This window comes from Magnolia sinica, chromosome 5, assembly GCF_029962835.1.
Source record: "Magnolia sinica isolate HGM2019 chromosome 5, MsV1, whole genome shotgun sequence".
In the NCBI taxonomy this organism is placed as follows: domain Eukaryota; kingdom Viridiplantae; phylum Streptophyta; class Magnoliopsida; order Magnoliales; family Magnoliaceae; genus Magnolia; species Magnolia sinica.
The window spans coordinates 4332470-4360390 of record NC_080577.1 but is presented as its reverse complement, the minus strand read 5'-3'; the positions used below and the strand labels follow the sequence as shown (position 1 = coordinate 4360390).

The following is a 27921-nucleotide window of genomic DNA, read 5'->3' as shown; positions in this document are numbered from 1 at the left end:
CCTTTCAACCGGTCGAAGTCCGTTCGACTCGAAGTCCAGTAGCGATGTATTTGGAGTTTCGAGGTGCTCGACCAGTCAAGGAATTTGTTCGACTAGTCGAAGGTTACGCAGATGCTGCGCGGATTATACACGGACTGCGTAAATTTGAGACGGTTTCTAAGAAGGTGCGTAAGTGGGAGTTCCTCATCTATAAATAAGAGTCCCTAGGGCCATTTTAAGGTATTCTAAGGCTTCCTAAGGCCCTATTTGGGCACGTGCAATGCGGTGGAATAGAAGGGATGGAATTACGGCCACCTAAGCATTTATGAGTTACAGTGGATGGTCAGCTGCATTGCGTGTACATATTTATCCCATGCGCAGCACATGATCTGTTTGAGTTTCATGGGACTACAATCATCCCTTAGGTTATCCCATATGGGTTTGTTTGGATTACCCATTGGATTAAAGTGGATTTCACATAGTGCCATCACATCCTCCATCTTCACCCAATGTGGAGATCCAAGCCGTTGATTACATGGTATCCGCATTAGGATGAATGGTCTATTCACAGAAATTGTGATTCCGTGTATAACTGTGGCCCACTTGATGATCATTGCACACAGCTCGAATGGCCATTCCTTAACTTTCTTCTCGGTATTCTTCCCTATCTTAGCTGGCGCAAGCTTCCGAAACTCCATCTCAGAACAACATCAACGGAAGCCGTTCAACCTTCCTGGTCGATCTCGGCCACATATCCGGAAGTTTAGTCTATGGCGAGGGAGAAGGAAAGTATAGAATCTCCGAATTCTGAAGTTGAAAGGAGCAGTTAAGCCTCTGGAACTCGCCTCCATCCCTTGTACGTTTTTTTTTTTTTTATGAAAATGCCCTTGGAGGAAAGGAGTTTGGAAAAAGAAAAAAAACCCTACCTTTACAAATCGAGAATCATTTTTCCTAAAATGGGAAGAGCTCTTATAAGAAAAGAAGTTCAAATGGTGTTGTTACCTTTTGTTTTCCCACCTAAGGAGAGAGAGAGAGAGAATCCTAGCGCTCAAAGGTTGGGCATCTTTCACGAGCGCGACAGGTTCAGATGAGAGAAGAGAGCATCGATCTGCAAATATCTAGCCACATCTTCGTGCGAGGCGGATGTGGGGCCTGCTTTGGAGGTGTATTTGTTGTATCTGGAAAGTGATTTGACTGGACACGTGGCCAACCCGTTAGCTGTCAGTTCGGTGGTCGATGTGTCATCGGGCCCACTCTTCCTACTATGGGGCGCCTTGTCAAAAGAGGTGAGGTTGTGGCTAACGCCGGCCTTCGTCTTCTTCTTACTCGAGGGATTCTACCTCGCGACAGGGCGTATCTCGGTGGGATTTCACAATCCCACCGACTCCACTGCACGCGCCAGTCCCTCTTAAGACGTGGAGAGACATCCGTCATCCAAACAGCTCCGGAGCCATCACATCAAGGATTAGCGAATCCCATCCCTCCTAATACCAATTAAGCCACTATATTTCACGTGCCCAAACAGGGCTTACAAGTATTTAAAGGGTTTCTAAAAGGGTTTTAGGGTTATCAAATAATGTAGCAAGGGTAAGATTCGAGGTTGTTCGAATCGGGTAAGTCCTTTCTTGTGATTACTTTGGTGCTCTTGGATTGCTATCCTAGATCCATATATGTGTGATTCCGCAGACCAAATCCCAACAAGTGGTATCAAAACAATCGTGGGGGCATAGATCTGAATCTGAGGGATAACTAATAATTGTAAGCACTAGATATGATATTGAGAAATACTCGGGAAAAAATAAATTTGAGTTATGGAAGATCAAAATGATCAATTCTTTAATCAAAAAATGCGAAGATGATGCTCTCGAGGAGCAAAAGTCTACTATGACTGATAATGATTGGAATACTCTTGATAAGAAGGCCTTATCATCGATCCGTCTATGTCTCACGGATGAGGTTCTCTACAATGTCATGAAGGAGAAAACCGCGGCTAAGTTATGGGCAAAGTTAGAGGATGTCTATGCGAAAAAATCCTTTAAAAATTGCCTACACTTAAAACGACAGTGGTATAACTTTAAGATGTCAGAGGGGGGAGATTTGGAGGCTCACATCAGCAACTTCAATAAATTTGTTTGCAAATTATTGAACATGAAGAAAGTGATGAAAGACGAGGAACAAGCATGTATGTTGCCGAATTCTCTTCCGGCATCGTGAGTTATTAAAGGACACATTGTGCACCATGAATAAAATCCTGAGTGTTGATACCATTATCTTAGCCTTTCAAGGGAAGGTTATGAGAAGGCTTAACGTCGACATGGGGATATCTTCTGATACACTGCTTATAAGGGGTAGGAATTCTAAACAAGGTATAGGTTCTTCAGGTTCTAGATTCAAATCCAAGGGCAAGGGCAAAAGAAATATAAAGTGCTGGAACTGTGGGATGGAAGGACATGTGAAGAAGGATTGTACAAATCCTAAATCTAAGATAGAAGAATCTGAGGCTTCATACAAGGAGGCCAATGCTGCCACATCAAATGGACGAGTGGATGTGATGGTGATGTTTTGTCTGTGTCTACGATTAAACGGCCAAACGATGATTGTAAGGGCGAGTGGAATCTAAATACAGGGACATCCTTTCACATGACTCCTCATTGGAGTTGGTTCACCAGTTACAGAGAGTGCGATGGTAGACAAATATTTATGGGCAATGACAATGCCTATAATGTTGTGACTGTTGGTATGGTGTGTGTTAAGATGTTTGATGGAACAGAACATACCCTGACTGGGGTGAGGCACGTTTCTAACATGAAGAGGAACCTAATTTCTCTCGGTGCACTTGAGGCTATAGGGTGTAGGTTCACAAGTATTGATGGTGTCCTTAAAGTATATAAGGGGGCACGTGTAATCATGAAAGTACAATGACTCGATAATGTTTACAAGTTGATCGGGAGCACTTCAACAGGTGGAGTTGCAGTAACCGTAGCGGATTTCACCTCTGCACATGTGTGACATGTTGGGCATGACCACATGAGCGAGTAGAGCATGAAGGCTAAGACGCGCGAACAGAAATACGGAACAGGTAGAACAGCCACCTGTGAGAAGAATCACACAACATAATTACAGGATATCGGCAAGGTACATGGACAACTCCAATATCGCATGGGATCCGTCTTTTATTCAAATGGCTCTAGGTGAGCTTGGTGTTGAGAAGTGGAAGGTGATTATGGGCGATGTGATGGACTTGTTATAATAAACCTACGCATGGGAGCTAGTGGAGCTTCCAGTGGGCCGAAAAAGTGGTTGGATGCAGGTGGATCTTTAGGAGGATACAATATACATACAAAGCGGGGTTGGTAGTAAAAAGTTATACTTAGAGAAAAGGGATCGGCTTCTCAGAGATATTCGTCCCGCCGGTATATCAGGTGTCTATTAGATCCATGATTGGCGTTGGTTGCCAATGCGATCTTGAGTTGGAAAAGATGGATATGGAGTCTGCACTTCTGCATGGAAAATTGGAAGAGCAGATCTACATGAAACAACCAGAGTGGTTCGAAGTTAAAGGGGGTGAGAAAAAGTGTTTGTAGGAGGTCGTGGTACGACTTATCGCCTAGACAATGGTTTGATTCCTTCACGGTGAGTCAGGAATAGTATGTTGATGACATGTAGATCGCCAATTATGACGTGTATGAAATCAATGTACTAAAGACTCGGTTAAGTAGGACATTCAGGATGAATGATCGGGGGACTGCAAAGATGGTTATCGACATTGAGACTGAAAGCGGAACAGGTTTTGGTAATCACAGGTAAGATACCTTTTGTAGGTATTGATCAAGAATGTGATGGATTAGACAAAGTTAGAGAGTGTTACCTCCTCAAGTTTTTCTCAAGACATGTCCCAAAAAATATGAGGAAAAACAAGATATATCTCATGAGTCTTATTCAAATGCGGTTGGCAGTGCATGACATGGTCTGTATTAGACTGGTTATTTTACAGGCAATTGATATTATGAGTAAATACCTCGGCAAGCTACATTAGATGGCGGTGAGATGATAAGACGACTACGTCTTTACTTTTAGGAAGATAGGAGCAAAGGTGGTTAGGCAATTGAATTTAGATCTGGCAGACATGCTCACCAAGGTCATTCTTACAAGAAAATTCAAGTTCTGTGTAACTTCTCTAGGCTTGGCGATGACATAAAAAGAAGACGGAGTGTACACGAGAAGCGTTAATTAAAGTTATGATGCGATGCAGGGATAAGAGAAGAGGTCAAATAGCTACACGATTGAAGATTAAAGACATGGTGAAGATAGTTGTCAGAAGATGTCTTAAATCTTCTGTCTGCCCACGCTGCTCGACCAGTCAAGAGGCCTACTCGACTAACGAAGCTCCCTTCGACTGGTCGAAGTCCGTTCGTCCAGCAGTGATGTATTTTTGAGTTCCGAAGCGCTCGACTAATCGAAGGACTGGCTCAACTAGTCGAAGGTTCCTTCCACTGGTTGAAACTTTCTTTTGACTAGTCAAGGGTTATGCAGATGTTGCGTAAATTCTGCGTGGACTGTGTAAATTTGAAACGGTTTCTAGGGATGTGCATAAGTAGGAGTTCCCTATTTATAAATAGGAATTTCTAGGGTCATTTTAAGGTATTATAAGGCTTCTTAAAGGCATTTCAAGGGTTTTTAAAAGGGTTTTAGGGTTATCAAAGAGTGTAACAAGGGTAAGATTCGAGGTTGTTTGAATCGGGTAAGTCCTCTCACTTTATAATTTTTATTTTCATAGTGAAGATTTGTCGCTTTTTGCCGTGGTTTTTTCCTGCAAGAGTTTTTCATGTTAAATTTTTATGTTCTCTTATGATTGCTTGATACTCTTAGATTGTTATCCTAGATTTATATCTGTGTAATTCCACAGACCAAATCCCAACAAGCCCATTGTCATGACACCAACAATGCCCGACTTAGACTTTAGAAGAAAATAAATAAGGGTATTTTGATCTTTTAACTCTTTAAGAAGCTGATTTTAGATCCTTAAAAAAAGGCAAGGCATTGATTGTTAAATTAGAATTCTCGAGGAATTTCATGTCAAGGTGTTTGTTTTTTTCCCAAACATAAAGTAACTGAAAATGAATAATGATTACTTCTTCACCATATCACTTAGGTTTGATTACATTGATGAGTTTTCTATCATTTCACTATAAAAATATGATAGTTTATAATGTATAAATATAATGATTATAATTTTCTTTATGAGTATATTTAACTCCTGGTTCATGAGTAGTAAATCTTATTTATGATGTGCGGAAAACTAAACATGCCTTAAAGTAGAAGCTTCTAGGCTGAGAAAGGTGTACATTCATCCCTATCAATAATATTTGGTAAGGTGAGAGATCAATCAAGACTATTCATATGATAGAGCTTCTTAAATATGGATGGTGTTAAAAAAATCACAGATATACAAGTGCTTACCCTCAACTTTATGTGGCTAGAACAAACAGATGACATCACCCCCAACTTTATATGGCTAGAACAAACAGAAAAGATGCCACCGTGTGTCAGCACATTTATACAAAAGCTACTCTCGAGAAAGGAAAAAAAAAACTGTGAGAATTACGAATACCTATTCAAAGGAAGCATGTATCCTGCCCAAAAAAAAAGTTAGACACTCAAAAACATACATACAGCCATAATCTTAAAAAGCGGTTGTCATTCTTACCACATGTGATCGGCAGATGCTACATTGTTGTATAAAAGATTCTGAATATTAATAAAACACATCACAATAAGACGGTTACCTATTCATCGGAACATTTGCATTTCATGCAAATTGCATTTAGTCATTTGTACATTTGATACAATCAAGTCACTTAGTATGGTTCATTTGAATGTTAGATCTGGCTTATTTGTGGGCTCATACCTTAAAATGATCTGAGAAAATTGACAAACGGTATAGATAAAAAGATGCATCGCAGTAGGCCCCACGTGAGCCCTGGTCAGACGGCTTATTGTACGACAATGGGTTGGACGCAATCCGCTACCGTCCAAACAGCCCAATATTAGTCCGAAGGCCAATCGTATCCTTTTAAACAAAACAAACATCCACCAATGGGACCCATGAGCACGGTGCTGACGGGAAAGTGCAAGAAAAGAGGAGCGGATCCACTCCCAAAGAAAAAGCCTACTGGCTCGAGTTGAAAGCGTACTAAGTCCACCAAAAGCGAAATAGCTGTACTAGATCCGGGCCGTTCATCAGATGGAGTTGACGGTGAACTGTCTTAAGCCACTAGCCCAGAAATTACGCTGGCGCACGGATCACTAGTTCTATATGCGTGGGATTGAGCCAATGGTTATCAGTTTCTGACCTTCTACTTTCTGCGCAGTCGTGAAACCGATCAAGTGGATCTACCTACATTTGAAATCGGTCACATGATATGGGCCCACATGATCAACGTCTCGGATCTCGACATTCAAGTTGTGTTTTTGCGTTGCTGATGTGCGGTTGCAGCCTACGGAAACACTCCTCCCTTTCGAACTAGCCCTGGCAACGGCCCCGGCCGGGCCTTCAGGAAAGTGGCGTTCAAAATAAGCGGTTTTATGATTGACTGGTATGCCACTTGATACGCAGGTACTTGGAAGTTGTACACGTGGCAACATATTAACTCAAATGAAACGGTCTGGATTGTGCATCCCACTGTTGCCAATCCCAAATCCCAAGGTGGCTGAACAATCATAACCGTTGGATATTATCATTTTTAACCGTCCAATATTATATGACTACGGGCCATAGTCATATAATAAAATAAAAATAATAAAAATTTCGATGATATAAGTGCCTGCGTATCATACATAACACCGCCAGAGCATCAAAGCTTTTATCTATTTTGCTGGGCTCGGCGTCGGCCCATTGTTAGCCAGCCCTGTAAATCGAACTCTCGCACCGTCGGACGCAAATTTCCTACTGTAGGCCATGAAACAAAAAGATGCGTGCCGCCCACCGTCATGTGTACGTAACATCCGATACGTCCATCATTTGTGTCAGCTTATGTCGGGATAATGACAAGAAAAATAAGGCCAGTAAAAAACTCAAGTGGGCCATGCCACAGCGACAAGTGGGGATGCGGATGCTTACCACTGAAACCTCCTCCGGGCCCACCGAAGTTTCAGATCAGACGGATATTTGGTTGTTACTTTCATCTTGATGGTAATCACCTATTGAACGGTTGGATGGAGTATAAACATAACGGGGAACCCAGGAAGATTTCAATGGTGGCCGTCTTCATCCACAGTGTCCCGGCCCACTTGAGTTTTGGATTGGCCTGATTTATGGGCTAACACCTGAACATGAGCCAACGAAAACGATGGACGGAGCAGATTTCACACATACATCACGCTGGCCCCACATAGATTTTTGTTTGCACTGGCTCTCTACGACAGATGATGTACGAAATTCGACTCACGAGTTCTCCTCCTCCATACGGTCCCTCTCAGCTCTCTCCAGTCTCTAGCATATTCCAGTGGAAGTGCGATATTCTCGATCGTGGAATCCCTTTCCTGCAAAATTCAAGTGGCATTTCCGTTATTTTCCCCACAAACCAGAGCCTTTGTTATCGGATCGTATCCTTTGTATGAGACGCTGCTGGGATTCTTCAAGCATTTTCAGCGGTTATCTACAAAATCTCTCTCACTGAAATGTAGCTTTAGCTCCTTACCGTCAGAGTCTCTGATGGAAACCCTTAGCGTCAGACCCCTTTCCATCTCTTCCATTTCCAACCTTCCAAACCCTAGAATTCAGTTTCCCTCTTCCCTTTTCAAATTCAATTCCAAGAAACCAAGGAACACTCCAAACCCAAATACCCTCAAAACCCGATGTGATTACAATCCACCCACAGAGAGTCTGCTCCACACCATCAGAGATTTCGTTCTGTCACGGAAATGGGTTTCGCGTGTGAGGGATTCCGTCAAATCGGAGTTTCCGAAGGACGGAGAGTTCCTGCAGAGCGGCGGCATCGGCATGACGCTCCTGAGCACAACGACAGCAGCTGCGAGGGTCCACATCAGTCCATTCCTCGCCACGTTAGCGGCGAACCCGACGTTCGTCTCGGGGCTGCTGGCGTGGGCCCTCGCACAGACGATGAAAGTGCTCTTGAACTTCTTCGTGGATAGGAAGTGGGACTTGAGGATCCTGTTTAGCTCTGGAGGAATGCCATCGTCGCACTCGGCGCTGTGCATGGCGTTGACGACGTCCGTCGCGCTCTGCCACGGGGTGGGGGATTCGCTCTTCCCTGTCTGCCTGGGGTTCAGCCTCATAGTGATGTATGACGCCACCGGGGTCCGCCGGCATGCCGGGATGCAAGCGGAGGTATGGTTGCTTGTTCTTCCTTTATGGGATTCTTTTCCAGTAAGACGAATTGTTCTGATCTGCTTTTTATCTTCTTCTTTTTTCTTTTTTTTTTTGGGCCTTGCTTGGATTGGAATGCGTAGCTTTTATTGTTTTGGACTTTTGACTTTGGTTGCTATTGGCATTGATTGTTTCGAGCCTGTTATTATCAAGTTCTGTTTTGAATTGTCCTGTTGCGGCCTATGATGTAAGAGGTAGTTGCAGAAAGGTGCAGCCTTGAATTAGATGTTCCCTGTTAGGATGACGGTATTAAAAAGCCATTAATGGTGACTTCTGTTTGCAAGACTCTCAACTATAGTGGGCCGAATGGAGGGCTAAGATTGAATCTCAACGCTCAAAACGGATAGTGCATTAATTCCTTGGCTGGATCTGATACTAGGAATGGTTCGAATGTGGATCTCTCGGCCATTGCAAGGAACCCATCATTGTTTATCTAATCTGGTTCTGTGAACCAGGTAAATATGCAAAAAGTGAGAAGAAAACCTTGAGATTTGCAAACCTTGAACTGTTAGATCTGGCCAAGAGTGATCTGATTGCTGTCGGTGGTTTACATTCATGACCATACACATCCAGCGGGTCCGATCGAAGCATTTGTTCTTTTTAGTCCGGACTAAGGCTTGATGGTGGTGGACTCTCTTTGGTCGTCCTCGATGTCTTCTTCTTGTTGTTCCCTTAACTGTTTTAGCCACGTTTGGAATTAGCAGTGTGTGAGAAGTCGTGATTTTGGGACCAAGAAGTGTTGTTGAGGAATGCATGGTGATGTATTGAGCTGTTTGTTTGGTCCGATGACTTGTACAACTGGGGCTGCTTTTTGGTGATTCAATCTGTTCATATGGGTGGGTGGCTTGGCGGATTGGAGATGCATTAGGATTCTCACCGGCTGGATGATCCTAACTATCAGATAAGTTCCTTGTTAAATATGGACCGTTGGCTATAAGTGTCATTTGCAAGCTATTAGTCAGATGCTAGGATTGTTTGATTGTGGAGATAATGGGGCTTGCTGGATGAGCAGCTTAGATCATGGAAGCATGGGCCACACTTGGTCAAAGAAAGCACACTATTTCTCATTGAGCATTGAACCTTTCCCATGCATATTGCAATAAGTACCAATTTCCTTCTTGTGGTCTTCGGTTGGCTAGTTGGCAAGAAGAAAATCCTTACAGTAGATAACTTGAGGAAAAGGGGGATGGTTCTTGCTAACATCTGTCTATGCTGTATGCGGGATGAAGAAACAGTCGGTCATCTCCTAGTGCATTGCCCTTTCATCACTAGAATTTGGTCTGATTTTTGTTCCTGGTTCAACATCAGTTGGTGCGTTCCTGGAGCAGTGGATCATTTCCTTCATGCTTGGCATGGGGTCAATATAGGTAAGAAAAGGACTAGGTTATGGAGGATTACCATTCTCGCTGTTTGGTGGTCGGTTTGGGAAGAAAGAAATGAGAGATGTTTTATGGATGTTTCAAATTCCATAGAGGTTGTTACTTCAAAGGCAAAGCGGTTAATAATAGAATGAGCTATTCATGTAGAATTTTTGAAGGGTTTTGATCTTCTTTTTATTGGAGCCTAGTTGAGTTTGCTTTTTCAGCGGACTCTCTCTCCAATTTCTGTAATCTTTTTTGTGTCTTAATACAATACTGATATCTTTCCCAAAAAAAAAAAGAGAAAGTACCAATTTCCTACTTAGATAATTGATGGAGAAATATAAGGAGGTGATGCTGCTGCGATGGTGACTGCCATGAGAACACTGCAGTGACGATGGGTTTTCGAACATGGCCCATCTGATGGATGGCTCCGTTGGCTGTTGATCTTGAGCAACTTCTGGGTGATCCGGACAGAGAGTCAAAGGGGAAATTAAGCTATAATGAGGGATTAAAACAGGGAATAAACTAACCCACAATCAGAACAGAAATATAGCAGAAATCTGAGAATGAACTGAGGCTGTGATAGACTGTGATCTGATCTAGAGATCAGTGGTGATATGATCTAGCAATCAGATCATCTAATTGCAGTTGAATTGATTCGATCAGACGCGATATTACTGTAATGTAACTGGTTCAATCAGATTTCACTGTTTAAATCTGATTATATCTGACTAAGAGAAAAAACAGAAGAAAAAGATAAAAATGGAGAAGAAGAAGAAGATATGTAAAAGAAGACGTGGAAATTGAAATGAAGAAGAAGAAGATATTGATCTCTGGATGCTTTGCGATCTGATCTAACGAAGGTCCTGCGATCAGTTGGAGCAGATCTTCAATGGAGCTGAGATAGATCCAGCAATCTGATGAACAGGTGCAGCAGTTGATAATGAACAGATCCAGCTGATGAGAAGAGGATTCAGCAAATGATGAAATGAAGATCCGAGGGGGGGTGGGGTCCTACCCGTGTCATGTCCTAACTGGCCCACAAGAACTCAGTGGATAGCTATCGTCCACTAAAAAAAAGTACCATGTGGCACAGCGCCATTGGTTCAAGTCATATGCTTTACTTAATCACTGTCTTCTATTTTCTGCACGGACCAATCTCAAGAGATCGACCATAAATTTCTCGTTAATGGTTGAATCGGGCGAAACTTGTACTCATTGGAAAGATAATTCGACGATCTACAAGCCAGGCCTGGAATCAGGTTGATCAAACACTGTTTGGCCCATCAAACAGGGCCTGCAAGATGGCTGAGGCATCCTCAACTGTAGACCGCTGATCAGTAGCACACATGCTCGGTAATTGGGGCGGATCTCCTTCGATACAAGTCGGGTTGAGGTGAAACAAATTTTGGTTGAAAGCTCTTTCAATAAGCTTGAATAACTCTGATCAGACACCGTTTGCCCTACCATTCACTGTCTCAAACTCAGGCCACGTTCACTGTCCACTTTTCAGCAATCTTAGAAAAAGACATTTTTCATGTACTAACAAAGGAACATGCTCATAGGATGAGCATAGCTGAAATGAGGATGTTGAGATGGATGAGTGGCAAGACAAGGATAGAATTAGAAATGCATGCATTCAAGGGAACTTAAGAGTAGCACCAATAAGTTTAAGATGAAGGAAAGTAGACTTAGATGATGGGTCATGTGCAATATAGACCAAGAACTGTGCTGGTTAGAAGGAGCGAATTGGTACAATTAGAAGGCTCTAAAATGGCAAGGGGAAGGCCCAAAAGCATCTGGGTGGAGGTAGTAAGAGTAGATTTGATGACCTATGGTCTACTTGAATGGCCCTTGATAGAGTGGAATGGTGGAACAGTATTCAACTAGCTGACCATTTAGTTGGGATAAGGCGTAGATGATGATGATGATGATCACAATAAGCACCAATCATATATTAGAAATTGCTACCACATTTCCTCATCTATACGAGGAATAATGGTAAGAAATTTACTTGAATTGTAAGAAAAATGATCTGTTTCTGACTTTCCATTGTATCTACTAGAAAGTTTTGCTAATATAAATTTCTGTTTGCTATTGGACTAGCACCTCTGGTGATTTGACTGCCAGAAGCGGTAATGATGCCCCCACTCTCATACAACCATTCTGTTAACCACGACAATTCTGGAGTGTTCCTATGCGACTGGTCTCATCGATTTTTAATCCTTAGCCATTCTGAATCTTCTAATTATAACCTCATTTGAGATTCTATCATGCGTACTTCCTCAAGACGTTCAACCACAACAGCAGCCATTCTAGTCTGAGTTTGAGAGGTTAACACCTTGGCAGATATTGTTTTCTTGGTCCAAGTCAATTGCACCTTTTGGAACATGGCTTTACCTCAGTTTTATGAAGGTTGGAAGAATTATGTGGGTAATAAAAAATCGTGTAAAAATTTGTATTCTTCTCAAAGTCCTTTAAGGGCATGCTCAACTTTTCCTTCATGAGGAACTTGTTCCTGGCTCTTTTGTGCAAGGAATTTCCAAAAACACTGCTCTGTGGGTTAATAATGATACTGTTGGTCTTGGAGGGTTGCCTTTGTGTTGGATGAGATTAGGGATTTTCCTACAGAGGATTTAGCATTGGTAGGGGTGATCGTCTCTCACCTTTAGTTTGCTGATTACATCCCTATCTTATGTGAGGCTTTGAGGAATCACTTGACGCTAGTCAAAGGTGTATTTCAACGCTTCAAATGGTTGTTCGGGTTAACCTGTGGAAGATCTTATTAGTGGTTGTTGTCATAAACAAAGAGATGCTCTTGGGGTGTAAGACTTTGAGTCTTCCAATGAAATGTGTTGGCCTTTTTATCAGGGGTAATGTGAACATTGCCTCCTTTTAGGACCCAATCATTGAAAGAATTGATAGGAGGCTGGCTGGGTTTAATAAATCCTACCCATCCCTAGGTGTTAGGATATTCTCATAAGTGGACTACGTATCCTTGTATGATGGTTGTTGCAGGCTTGCAGCAAGGAGAGTTTAGAAGATTCAGAGAGATTTCTTGTGTGAGGAAGGAGGGGCATAAGTTTCATCTTATCAAGTGGGATATTGTGTAAAGGCCAAAAGAAAGGGGAAGGAGGTCTAAGTGTGGGAGGATGATGAAGAAAAATGGGGCTCTACAAAGTAAGTGATGGTGGAGATTTGGAGAAATGCTAGAGGCTTTCTGGAGGGAGGATAGTCTTCGGAAGTATGGAGTTTCCAGTTGTGGGGATTGGTTCCTTGGGGTCCCTTATCGGAATATGGGCTCTAAAGTTTGGAAGGCTATAAATCTCATCCATGGAAGGCCCCATTAGAATAGGAAAGCTATCTGTGACATGGTGGGCAGCATAATCTTGCGTGGTGCTTTGTTGTTGTGGGCCAAGACAATAGGGTTTGGTTTTGGTAGGATGCTTGGCTTGGGGAGGCTCCTTTGGCTAGATCTTTTCCTTCTTTATTTTCCATTGCGAAACCTTGATGTTAAGGTCAGAGAACGCTATGAGAGTGGATTGATGGGCCTTCTGACTAGGGGAAGTTTAACGAGGAATCTATTGCCATTTGCTATTCTGTGGGGCCTTTGCTAGAGAGGAATGCTATAATTTTAAGGGGACATTGAGCTCTTTCGAGGCTTTCTTCCAGAATTTAGAATTTTAGAGTAACGATATTCTTCGCAACAGGTGGGAGGATGCTATTTCTGGTTGATCAAGTTGGTTGTATGTGTGTTGCCTTCTTTTGGGTAGGAATGGGGTCTGCTTCTTTTATCCGCTTGTTTTACTCCGGCTATCGTGTCATTGAGTGTCGGTTGGCTGACCTTTTGTGAGGCACTGAGGCTTGTATATTTCTTTTATTTTTGCCTTTTCTAATGAATTCATCATCTTCTCAAATAAATAAATATGAAAAAATAAAATAAAATACTGTCATTGGCAATGAAACTTATTTTGAGGTTGACGTTCTTGCTAAAGGTGTTTGGTTCTCTTTCCCATGTATGGGCTTCCTTCCCTTGATGATAATTCTTTTTTAGTGGCAACAATATTTCCCTTTGAGGGCCTGTTTGGATTAATGCCAACAAATTTGAGGAAAATGGTGTTTCTTGGGAAATGCCATTTCTAGGAAATAGTGATAAACGAAAAGTTGTTTCCCATGATTGTTTTTCAAGATGTTTTTCTTCAAATATAATTTCTTCATTTCCATTCTGTTGTTTGGAAAAACAAAAGATTTAAAATTAAAAAAAATAATAAAAAATTACTTGAAGATGGACTGTGGCACATGTGCCATGTTGGGACACATGACACATTGGCACATGTTGGACATTGCACGGGATGCTTGAAGATGGATGGTGGCACATGTTGGACATTGGCACGTGTGGAATGCTTGAAGATGGATGGTGACATATGTTGCATGTTAACACATGTGGCGCATGTGCAGCTCTTAAAGATGGATGGTGGCATATGTGGCACAATAACACATGTGGGTTGCTTAAAGATGAGGGTGACACATATTGCACATTAATGCAGGGGCATTTTCACACCGGGCTCAAATGGAGTCGCTTGTGGGAACACTCGGGGTGAGCGGGGCCCACGAGGGAGGTCTCATATTCAAGTGGGGTAGCCTGTGGGATGCGGGGACACACTTGGGGTGGGCGGCCCGTGTGAGGCGGTACCCATGTGATTTGGGGCCCACAAAGGGGGTTCAGCCGAGGTCCTAACCTATGAGATATGGGGCTTGGGCTATGAGATAAAGGGATTAATTCGCCATACTCTAACAGTTCGAGCTTTTAGAGCAAGTGGTTAATTATCCCACATCACACATGTGGCATGTTGGGGTGTGCGCATGTTGATGCACTTGAAGATGGTGGTTATACATGTGGCACATTGGCACATATATAGTGCTTTAAGATGGTACATGTGGCACATTGGCACAGATGGGGCACTTGAATGGACGTTTGCACGTGGTGCACTTGAAGGTGATCGATGGCACATGTACTAAGCTTGGCATGTGTATGGTGCTTTAGGATGGACGGTGGCTCATATAGCTCAATAATCTGTGGCACATGCAGGGAGTTTGAAGATGAGGGTGGCACATGTTGCACATGACACATTAGGATATGAACTTGGGTCACTAAAAGATGAGTGATGGCACATGTTGCAAATATGGCGCAATGTTACATGTGCAGTGTTTTCAGCTAGATGGTGGCACATGCTTGTACACATGGCACATTGGCACGTGTAGGGCACCTAAAGATGGACAGTTGCACACATGGGGTATGTAGATGATGGACGATGGCACATGTGACTACCGTGTGGGGGCACTTTATATTTCAACGAATCCAAACAACCCTTGGCCCCTTATGGTAATTTTGACTTGGCCTTTTAATAAATTTATAATTACCACTCAAAAAATCATCACCACCACTCAAAAAATCATCACCATCATCATCAAAGCCTTATCCCAAATAATTGGGGTCAGCTTCACAAATTCCGTTATGTCATTCCTGCTCTATCACGTACCATATGAAGATAAAAACTGAAAAATAAACCGTCAAGGATCCGCAAAGAAGTTTAAAAAGAAAAGTTGTTGCAATTACAGAGGAGAATGATCAAAATGAGAAGAAGGTCATAGATATGGAGAGGTCAGGCGTCATGTGATGCATGATCATTCAATCATTCAGAGGACATCATTGGGGAGTGCACAGTAAAGATTGTAGGGATTTCTGTTTTACAAACCCTCTCATCAAAATCTCGAACCCTATGTTGATATTAGCTGCACTAGTGTGTTTTAAAAGAACCTCTTGGAATCTGCAATTTTAATCCATTCCTTGATTCTTGAGCAACATACATCAAACCAAGGCAAGGACTGGACAACCACACTTTCATGGTCGTGCATATACAAAAGTAATAATAAAGAATGATAGAACATAAGCAGGCATGGCAAAAAATGCATGTGTATTGTATTGGCACATCTCACCGTAGTCATCAAATTGTTTGTCATTATGAATGTTTTAGGCTCCCTTTTAGTTTCTTTACATACTTTGACATCGATGCCTGTGATTTCGATGTAAATTTGATTGTTTGTTTCTACAAATAAGCTTTTATTATTTTTCAAATAAAAATCTAATGTTTTTGGTTGATTTCTGGTTATTACTTGGCCAACCTTAGCTATTTATAATCTTAATTAACCCCAGCAAAATGAGCGTTTGGGATAGCTGGGGAGTAGAAGAAATGGGAGTTGTATTTTCCCTCCACATGTTGTGCCTGTTTAGAACTAGTTTAAGGTTTCTCGATTTCTGATGGATTTTGCTCCTTTAGTTGTAATTAACTATTCCTGCTCACCATGCTTTTAGGAAATGTTGATTTATGTAGGTCCTTAATTTGATCATTGAAGATTTGTTTCAATGGCATCCTATCAGCCAAAGGAAGCTTAAGGAACTCCTTGGCCACACTCCATCTCAGGTCATTGCTGGGGCCCTTCTTGGCATCTTGGTTGCCTGCTTCTGCTGTCAAGGTTGCTTAGTTGCAGCCTAAATGGCTTCTTCAGGTACTTAAAAGATAATTCCTCTTCTTGTCATACACCAGTTTCAACATACCCATGTTTAAAAACAGTAATTGACCCATTTGCTTGACCCCACTTCATCTGTATAGGAAGCTTCAATTTACAATTCCACTATTTGGTGCATGCACAAGTTAAAAATATCATTCTCCTTTGTTTATTGCCACTGTTCTGTTCTATGGTGCAGACATGATTCCCCTTTGTTATAGTGCAAAGACAACTGAAATGTAGAACTTGTGAGCCAGTGGCCTCTAGATTTTGTGGTTTTCAGACAGACATCATTTTGAACTTTGATATCTGTATCCCTGAAATCCTTCATGTACCCTTGTCAGCCATATGAGACAACATGGGTGTGGGATCTGTCTACTATCCTTCATTTTTATGTCTGAAATACAGAAATCTATATTTGTGTGTATTCCATTGATGCAGGGGGGATCTTAACAGGTCAGCTGAGCTCAATTAATGCAGCGTTTTTTCAGGGTCCACACTAGCAATCTGCTCCACTTTTGCTTCATTGATGGCGTTGAGGAGGGAGACCATAAGAACTCTCTCCTCATGTGTCCCCCAGATCGATGTTGATGTTCAAGGCTCAGTCTGGCTGTCCTGCGTTGTGCTGAAGGGGAGGGCATTGTCCTGGGGATTCTTGTAAATGTTGTCAAGGAAATTATACTCCTTCCAAGGGTTAAACATGTTGTTTATCCTGGGGGATTGTGACTCTAACGATCCTGCCGTGGCATTAGCGGAACTTGGGTCCATGAAATGGTTGTAATTTGGGAATTTTCTTCCCTCTTTCTCATCTTAATGCATATTCAATTATTCTCTCATAAGTTCAAAAAAAAAAAAAAAAAAAAAAACACATGTTTTTATAATCTCTTGATGAGATTGTCAATAGTTTCATATAGTGGTAGCTTCTCTCTTCTGTGGCTTACAAGTTTTTTTTATAATCTCTTCCCTTTTCTTTCATGATTTTCCCATATGAAATAGGACATGGCACATTGTATTTCCAGGGCTCATGGCTCTTAGGTCTTCTGTAAGATATCTACCACCCATGCTTCATTGCTTTATTTCTTCCTCAAAAGTCTTTTCCTTTTGAAGCTGATTCAAATCCCAATCATGTGATATTGTAACTAGAAAGTTGTTTTGGTAATGTATACCAATGCATATTAGAGCTCCGGTAGTGAAACTGATGCAGAATCATCATCTTAGCCTTATCCTAGCTAATTGGGCCAGCTACATGAATCCTGTTCCGCAACTCCACTCTATCATGGACCATATGGTCAATTATACCATGGGTTCTACAGTCTTTTCTTATTATCCCCATTGTCTTTTTAGGCCTTGCCCTTTTAGAGCCTTCAGCTTGACCCCCTGACTAACTAATGCAACCTCCTAGTATCCAAACCATCAGTCTACATTTCCCTCACTTTATTATCCATTTGTTCAGTGAATCAAAGAACGGTAGAATATACTTTTGCAATTCAACCTAGGTTTAAATCATTGATTTGGGTATCATATCATTCACTACCAATTTGAGCCCAATAGGGGGCTGATATGCCATGCCAGTACGTATCAGGTGATATGTACTGGTTTCTTACAATACTCTTTAAATCTTGAATCTAACAGCAATCACGATGGTCTAGAAACTTCAACCACCACCCATGTGCCAACGATGAGATTCTCAGATGCCTTAACCAATGAATCCAACAGTAAACTACCAAGCTCAACTTACCCCCAAATAAGGCCTGACTACCCATTGAACACCCACCATCATCAACCACCATCCATCAGATTGGGTCCTACCATTTGCCCCCCCTTAAATATTCAAGTCAGCCCACTCAGTTCATCCACATCCAATGTACATGAGACCAACCTGATTTGCAGGCCAACTGTGCCCATAGTAGGAAGCTTAAACAACTAGGCATTGGCACTGTGACCACACCACCATTTGTACCAGCAAGTCATCCGTGAAACATGCACGGTTGTGGGGAATTTGACATAACTGGAACAATATCCAGGGCCTACGAAGATAAGAGTTAAACTTACTAAGCATGATGCATGATCAAATCGACCATAGCCTTTTGGCAGGTGATTGATGAAATTTGTCCAATGCGGATGAAATCGATACTACTGTTTGGCGATTTGATGAAATTTTATATTTATATCATGTATGTTAGTCATAACTCATGCATATTAGGTTTGAGCAGCTCAAGGCCTTAATCTAACTTGAGGTTAGGTTGACGACTTTAAGCCTATAACACCACCAAACTAGACCCAAATACCAAATCTGATTTGCAAATGTGGTTTTTGATGAAACCCAAGATGCGCCCCAGCCCCAATCCTATGGTATAATTCCTTTTTGAGGAGCATTTCCATTGAACAGGTACGGCCAATGTGTCACATGTATACAACATCCAAGTTGCTTAAAATGTAGGTCCCACCTTGAGAACTTGAGTGCAAAAACTGGATACTTTCATCATGACGGCCACACATTACATTTGATTAAATCCATCATCCAACCATTTCATTCATTCTATCCATGGTTTTCTATTGTTGTGGTCCCCCTTGAAATGAATGGATGTGTTCCGTTTAAGTTGGAAGTGCAGCCTCCCATCTCAGAGGCTGCCATATCCCATAAATACTGGCTGTCAAGCAAGGCTCGGTTCTTATTCTAACCTGGACAGCGATTGCATGGTGACTCAACACCAAATGGCTTGGTGGTGGTGGTGTTGGGCCGTGCAATATTTGATTGGGCTACATGCTGCTGTTAGAAGTGAAGCTCATGCAAAACATGTTTGTAAGTTGTTAGGTCGAATATATACTTAACCGGCCTTGTCTTTGATAGCGGACATGGCCTGATCAAATGCCACCATGTCCCAACACCTCATAGTTACATGTAGCTATGTGGTGTTGGAGTCACCATGCAATCTGAATTGGTCACAATTGATGGATGTTGATTGGATACCGCTCCCATCTGGACCATGTGCCCTCTATCTCTGATGTGGTTGGATTTAATTGGATGGCAGACTATTGTTAAAGATGAGCTTGGTTAAATATATACTCAACCAATAACTTTTTAAACATGCTTTTGTAACAGCCAGTTCCAAACAAACCCCACCACATCAGGGGTCGAGGGAGCTAGGAACAGGTGAGGCCAGTGCCTAATCTGCATCCTAATTTTAACTCATGAGTCAGATACTTGGGTCAATACCAGTTTGCCATTTGTTGTTTTTCGACGAGGTAAATGGTTCTTTTTTCTTCTTCTTTTTTTTTTATAAAAAAAATAAAAAATAGTCAAACATGATATTACAAGAGGCCGAGTTCCGTATTTGTTCGGGCACTTGGATTTTAGATGCGGGGCTCATGGTTGGTCTATACAAACTGTTATGGGTAAAAATGGACTGACTAAAGAGAAGGGGTCGGCTCGGACATCTCAGCGAGACATGAGGTTAGCCAGCACCGGTCATGACCAATGAGCTCCTCAATGGCCAAGATAGAGATGTCAGCCTCGGCAACTCAGCTCGGCTTCAACAGGTCTACCCGCCCTCGGCAGGTTAGCTCGGCCTCAGTAGGTCAGCTCGGCCTCAATATGCCATAGCTCAGAGCGATTTAGTTGTGCTTGGGTCAATCCATGACCGAGTAATAGAACTCAGTTATGGTAAACCCAGTCTAAGTAGTCCTCGATTGTTTGATAGAGCTCGGCTGAGATAAGCTCAGCTCTGGACGTATTTGCTCAACTAGATCAATTAGGTACAAAATTCTCTTCCAGTAACACATGACAGGAGCAACCGCCCACGACATGATTCTTGCATAACTGCCGGCATCCATCACTCCCTGACATCTCATGTAATGGCTAAAATTATGCCTAGAATTATGGTCCACACTGTCCTATCTTCACTATAAATAAGAGTTTTATATACAGTAGAAGGTATGCAATATTTCACACCCTAAGCTCCAATTACACTACTTTGACTCAGATTCCTAGCCTGACTTTGGCATCGGAGGGAGCCTCAGCACTAGCCAGGGTCCCCTTTGTCCTTCTCTTGTGCAAACTTACAAGGCTTGGAGCAAGTGTTCGGAGCTCGGCAAGGGTGAACCATATTTTTGCATCAACACAAACCATTGATCCGATGATCCCTATATACGCCACAAGTGCCAACATGGCACATACGAGCGAGATCTAATCCATTGATCTTTTTTTTTTTTGGTTACTTGTTAGTGCACCCACTGTCAGTTCACACTTCACTATTAGCCACCCCCATTAGGGAATCGATACCAATACCTCAGTGTGTTAAAAGGAGGTATCTTTCACTCAGTCTACCACTTGAGCTATGCATCAGGGTATAAAGATCTAATCCATCCATCAAGTTGGTAGGATTTTCTTCATGTTTTCTCAGTAATTAAATCTGGTCCAAGCATCAAGTTGACCCTAATATTGGAAACTGGTGATGGGTTAGGAAACTTCAGCAAAGTTTTTCAGATCCCTACATTTGTTTCGCAAACTGTGGCCCACCTGATGAGTGGATCAATCTGATTCTTGGGATAGGGCATCAACGGTAGTATCATTCTAATGGATGGATTGGATCTCGGACCTATCATGCCATGCCAGTACATGTGGCATGTACACCACTTTTATTGCACCTGCGTGTGAGCTTAGCAAAGTTCTATTATTAATTTTAATTTTAATTTTTATTTTTAAAAAAAAAACCTTCGTAATGAAATTATTAATTAAGAGTCTGGTCTTTGGGTCGACCCGACCCGGCCGAACATGGGCTCGGGTCGAGTTGTCGGGTTCTTGAACTGTGCCGTATACATGTGACATGTCGGGAGGAGCTACAGACGCTTCGCCCATGCCTGAAATCAAGCTCGTACCGTTGGCCCTAAAGTAGTTCATGCCTCTTTTGAGGATAACATCACAGCCGTTCAAAATGTAGGCCACAACTTAAAATTCACATGGTGCGAACATTGGGACCATTTAGTAAATAGGCAGTCTACATTGTTGAATTTACTGGCCAAGCGATGGTCTGAATCAAATCCTCCCTTAATGTTCGTGTATGCATGGTAACGTTGTTGTCCACCGAGATGGACGGGTACACATTCGTCCTTATAACTCAAGCGATCCACGTATTAGATACAAGCTTCTCTGTTTGAATATCCATCCTTCAACGGTCCAAATTCAGACCACTGTAACATGACAAATGAAGATAGATCTTTGATAACTTTCCAAGCTTTGTGGGGCCCACCTATAAATAATTCGCCCTTTTTAAAAAGACATGTCTTCAGGCCGGGATCCGAATCAATTTAAAGCAGATCCCCATCAGTCAAAATCAGCTAGGTGGGCCACTCGCAGCAAAGTCAGCTGGGGAAAAGGATAGTGATAGACATGGATGGCGATAGTCACAGAGAACTGGGCCCCAAATTGTTGCAATCCAGGGGGACCATCTCGGCACATTCATTGAACCTGTTGAGTTACTCCCAATAATACAGTGGCCATCCTCCATCGTTGGTGTAAACGGCCCACGCACAATTTTGAATTTTTCATGATAGGCCTATTCGAAATTTTTAATTGGTTTTCCCGGCTGAGACGAGCTAGATATAAAATGTTCATTGAAATTATGTGGTCCATTTGGATGGACTATGGCCTGAAAGTAATTGATTAAACGGTCCATTGATTATCTAATACATGGCCATAGCCTGAAAGTAACTGATGGATGGAGTAGATTTCACATAAACATCATGGTCTCCGCAAATACTTGTGTTCTTTCATTAGGGTGCTTGTCCATATTGGAGATAGCTTATTACAAACCTATTTATAAAATAATGTATTATAGCATAATTCATTAAGCTAATGAATGGAGCTTGCATTTTGGAACACTTGTTTTGATTGTAGTTTTAACATGTTATATTTACTTAATGCATTATTTTCTTAAATTGGGACATCCTATTTATAGTTATAATCTTAAGTTGTCATACCAATAGCTCTCCCTAATTCCAACCTCTCTCTCTCTCTCTCTCTCTCTCTCTCTCTCTCTCTCTTCTTCACCTTAAAAATAGCAATCAAAGGTAGGCCCGTGTCATATATATTCCAAATCAATGAGAGGACCTTTACTATAATCAATATGCACCATTCATTTTCCGTTCAAGATTGAATGGTTGGGATTATTCTAGAAATGCATCAACAATTCACACTCATTGATGCAGTTTTCTAATCGCCCCTCTTAGACTCCCAGATACTTGCAAGAGAACAATGACAATGGAGACCATGGCTATGGAAAGAACAATGACAATGGAGACCATGAGAGATTCTCTAATGCCTAAGTTAGAACAGAGAATTTAGGTCTAGTCGAGCTAGGGAGTTTGTGCATACCTTACATTCTAATATGTGGAGAGTTCTTATTTATAGTTGCATGGCACCAGTTGTGTTTAGGGTAAGTTTCCTTATTGATAAGTGCGTATTGTAGAGAGAATCGTCCTCGGGATACACAGCGTTATCCTTGGAGCGATTCTCGACGAAGATATCATAGAATTAATCCTCTTGGTACGCAAATGAGATCTCTCATGGTCAGCTCCAAAGAATTCGTGGTCGACAATTGATGTTGACATCTAAGTCAGTTTGGCCGAGATCCAACATATTGAACCGAACTATTGGTTATAGTCGTGGTCCATCCTCAAAGCCGAGTCGGTACTCATAATCGTTTGTTGGTTGTGATAACAAGGTGTAAGCCCGAGCCAAAGTCCCGGCTTGTAGTTCTTAATCATGGTAGATGTCTAGATGTCTTGCTTGGCTTTCTAGATCCGGATCTTTATTCTCTTTTTGTATTGGGTTAGCTTGTTAGTACACACCCATGTCAGTACACACACTCCATGTTAGCCACCCCTGCTAGGGATCACTCAGTATGCCAGTTGAGCTATGGATCTGGGTGTCAATCTTTACTGGATCTTTGTTCCTGCGCTACTTGTCTAGTTCAGTCAGATTTTGCCAGTAAGAGGGCCATGGCCTACGGATGACTGAAAATATCAGTGCAACGGTGGTTTGGATTACTTAAACCATGGGCCTAAATTCTTCCAAATTAAAACTTGTGTAGGCTTTGAAAAGACAAACATGGCATGTCTACTATATATGACACATTTTTCAATCCGCTCTTCCTTTGCCATCACTTTCAGATGTCTCCGTGCATGTATCATCATTTCTTTAAAATAACTTAAAAAGTTAAATATTTTTATGTTTACATTGACTCCCGAAAGGGTTTCAATGGTAGATGATCAATTCCTCTTTTTTCTTTTTTTCTTTTTTTTGCTGTGCTGTCCAATTGATCATTAAATCTATATTATTTTTTGGCTCAAGCCTTGCGAAGAGATAGCCAGATGGACGGTTTAGATATAACACATGCCTCGTAATGGGACCTAAATAACTTGGTGACGTCAGCAAATCAGCCGGGTAGGTGTGTATGATACACCAGCCAATCCGCTTCTGATTTGGAGTATGAAAGGAGAAGAAAAGTAATGATGGCTGCTTTATTGTTATTATTTTTATTTTCTCTTCTTTTTAGATCAACCAAACGGATCCACGAGAAATTCACACCGTCCATCGCCTACGCTGCAGCAAGAGCATTTCACCCGTCCGTCTCGTACGTTGCATCATGTTCACCATACAATCGCGACCACCCAGAATTCAGGTAGGCCACCCCCCCAATAAGTGTTCGAAATCTCAGGTGGACCATAAGACATGAATTTAGAGGTTTTTATGTTTAATTTTATTGGGTGGGCAAACCAAACCTAAAATTAGGAGGAATCTGCTTAGTTAATCTGCACCGTTGACGTTTTCAGTTTAACCTTTATTTTGGTGCCACAAATTGGTCCCACCGTGAAGGTTAATTCACATCAAACTGTTCATAGGGCCCATGGACCTTATGGAATTTCACCACCTATGGCTACTCGAACCCTTGACCAGGTGGGCGTTTGGCGCCTGAGTTTAAATGAGATTAGATGGGAGTGGTTTTTAAGATAATATCATGTTTTGGGAGTCACATGCGGAATGGGTTGTGAAGCCCTTTCTTGGAATCAGCGCCGGGGTAATGGTTTTTGCGCAGGCTCGGCTATATGGGGCTCAAAGTGATGTAAATATTTTATCCACGGCGTTCATAATTTTTTGCATATCATTTAAATGTATAATACAAAAAATGAAGTAGGAATAAGGCTTAAGTGGACCACAAAGTAGGAATTTAACTTCCACAATTAAAAACTTTTTGGGAGCTGGAGAAGTTTAGGATCAAGCTAATTTAACTTCCACAATTAAAAACTTATTACAAACCTATTTATAAAATAATGTATTATAGCATAATTCATTAGGCTAATGAAAGGAGCTTGGATTTTGGAACACTTGTTTTGATTATAGTTTTAACATGTTATATTTACTTAATGCATTATTTTCTTAAATTGGGAGATCCTATTTATAGTTATAATCTTAAGTTGTCGTACCAATAGCTCTCCCTAATTCCAACACCTCTCTCTCTCTCTCTCTCTCTCTCTCTCTCTCTCTCTTCTTCACCTTAAAAATAGCAATCAAAGGTAGGCCGTATCATATATATTCCAAATCAATGAGAGGACCTTTACTATAATCAATATGCACCATTCATTTTCCATTCAAGATTGAATGGTTGGGATTATTCTAGAATGCATTAACAATTCACACTTATTGATGTAGTTTTCTGATCGCCCCTCTTAGACTCTCAGATACTTGCATAGGAGATTCTCTAATGCCTAAGTTACAATAGAAAATTTAGGTCTAGTTGAGTTAGGGAGTTTGTGCATACCTCACATTCTAGTATGTGGATGGTTCTTATTTATAGTTGCATGGCACCAGTTGTGTTTTGGGTAAGTTTCCTTATTGATAAGTGCATATTGTAGAGAGAATCATCCTCAGGATACACGGTATTATCCTTGGAGCGATTCTTGACGAAGATATCATGAAATTAATCATTTTCGTACACGAATGAGATCTCTCGCGGTCAACTCCAAAGAGTTTGTGGTCGACAATTGATGTTGACATCTAAGTCAATTTGGCCGAGGTCTTACATATTGAACCGAACTATTGGTTATAGTCGTTGTCCATCCTCAAAGCTGAGTCGGTACTCATAATCATTTGTTTGTTGTGGTAACAAGGTGTAAGCCCCGAGCCAAAGTCCTGGCTTGTAGTTCTTAATCATGGTAGATGTGTAGATGTCTTGCTTGGCTTTCTATATCCAAATCTTTACTCTTTTTTTTTTAATTTTTGGGTTAGCTTGTTAGTACGCACCTATGCTAGTACACACACTCAATGTTAGCCACCTCCGCTAGAGATCCATACTAAGACCTCGAGTGTTGAAACAAGGTATCTCTCCACTCAGTCCGCTAGTTGAGCTATGGATCTGGGTGTCAGATCTTTACTAGATCTTTGTTCCTGAACTACTTGTCTAGTTCAGTCAGATTTTGCCGGTAACAGTACTCACTAGGGCCATGGCCTACGGATGACTGAAAATATCAGTGCAACGGTGGTTTGGATTACTTAAACCATGGGCCTAACTTCTTCGAAATTAAAATTTGTGTAGGTTTTGCAAAGACAAACATGGCATGTCTGGTATAAATGACACATTTTCCAATCCGCATTCCAAGAAAGATACCATCTGTCTTCCTTTTCCATCACTTTCAAATGTCTCCGCGCATGTATCATCATTTCTTTAAAATAACTTTAAAAATTAAATATTTGTATGTTTATATTGACTTTCATGCCTTCCTTCTTGCAATATCCAAGCGTGTTGGCATGTACTTAAATAATAATCTTATAATGGGTGGCCTCACATTTTTGCAATGGGTTTTGATATCTGACCGATTGAGCCCATGGTTCCTAATCCCCCACTGCTTTTTGCAGTGTGGTCCACTTGATAGCTACATCTGTCTTATTTTTCTTATCAAGCTTTAGGACAAGCTCGCTAAATGAATAAACTGTTTGGATATGATATATACATCATGATTACACTCACAGAACTTGCTGATATCAATACAGCAGCTATATATAGTTGGTGTGAGGCACACCAACAAATCCGCTTCCTAAGAGGTTATCAAAGTTTCATGGGCCCTACCATAATATATTTATTATATTCACAACGTTTATACATTTGGCACGATCATTTCGGAACATGAACTCAAAAATGACTCATATACAAAGTTCAAGTGGCCTACACCACATATGGCAGTGAGGATAATAATCATCAAGGTTAAAACATTCGTAAACCCATTTAATCCCATGCTCCAAACACCCCCAGGAGTCTACCACCGGAGCAAGAGTAAGGTCCATGAATTTGGATGAAGGAAAAAAACAAATACCAGATTGATCCAAAACTTCTGTAGCCTCCAAATTTTTTTCAACGGTAAATGTTTAAGCCCAACAACTTGAGCCTTCGATCTGCGCCAATTTTGGGTTCTAGCCTAAAATAATAGGTAAATTTGGATGGATGGATTGGATAGAACCCATACATCATGATAGCCCTATAGAGCCCTGACCGTTAGAAGTTAGGGACGGACGGCGGTTGTACTCAATCTGCGTCCCTGCAATCACTACTCTACTCTAGCTTGACTAGCACATAGACGGTGTGTGTCCTATTTCGCAGGCGGTGATTGTGGCCCCTCATGTGAGGTGAATCCGTGTGTAGGGCACACATGTCATTCATCCTGGCCATTCATCGTAATGCCAATCAACAAAAATGAGGCAGCGCTAGAAAGGCCTTTAACACTTTTAAATTTCTAAACAAATTAGAAGAGGAACAAGAGGTTATTCTCCACTTGTTTTATTACAATAAAGATCCCTATATGTATATATAGGCTTTAAAGTCCCCTGTACATATTTATATTTAATTTATATTTAATGAGATACTATCTACTTCAACTATTTACATAATTTTTAGTACGAAATTAAATTATAAAGCTTCAAAATAGCTCTCTTGAAGTATCTAAGTAGCTCTCTTGAAATTCCTATTCTTAGGTGTGCACTAATGAAGTTTTTTTTTGTTTTTTTTTGCTAGTTGCTTAGTACACCCTCATCCATAGCTCTAGTGGCAGACTTTGTGAAAGATACTTCGTTTCGACACTGAGGTCTTGGTGACAATAGCTAGCGAAGGTCTTGGTTACATACGAACGGTGAAAATCATACGAAGGGAGATAATGATTTTCACCCTACAATTTGTAGGACCCACCGTGACGTTTATTTCACATCTAGTTCATAAGATCCAAAAACTTTTGTGAATATCATAATGTTTATTTTACATCTAGTTCATGAGATCCAAAACACATCCAGTTCATAAGATCCAAAAGCTTCTGTGAACATCATATTATTTTACATCTAGTTCATGAGATCCAAAACTTCTATGACCCCAAAAAGGGTTTCAATGGTAGCCGTTCAATCTCCCACTGGTTTTCGCAGTCTGATCTACTTTTAGATCTGTCTTATTTTTCATCTCAAGCCTTAAAACGAGCTCTCCAAATGGATAGATGGTTCGGATATAACACAGATCTTATGATCAGACCCACCGAACTTGCTGACACCAATATAGCAGCTATATACCGGTTCCATACGGGAGCCGATTG

At 41.3% G+C, this 27921-nt stretch overlaps 1 protein-coding gene across 2 annotated transcripts; it reads left to right on the top strand.

The window, feature by feature from the left end:
- Positions 1–7155: 7155 nt before the first annotated feature.
- On the top strand, positions 7156–17135 carry LOC131245187 (uncharacterized). 2 transcript variants are annotated; one of them, XM_058244465.1, is made up of 3 exons: positions 7162–8329; positions 16122–16296; positions 16738–17135. In XM_058244465.1, the coding sequence occupies exons 1-2, from the start codon at positions 7694–7696 to the stop codon at positions 16281–16283; spliced, it is 798 nt and encodes a 265-aa protein (XP_058100448.1). In that variant the 5' UTR covers positions 7162–7693; the 3' UTR covers positions 16284–16296; positions 16738–17135. The 2 variants fall into 2 exon arrangements, with proteins under 2 accessions (XP_058100449.1, XP_058100448.1); XM_058244466.1 differs by lacking the exon at positions 16738–17135 and having other exon boundaries at positions 7156–8329; positions 16169–16297.
- The last annotated feature ends 10786 nt before the right edge of the window (positions 17136–27921 follow it).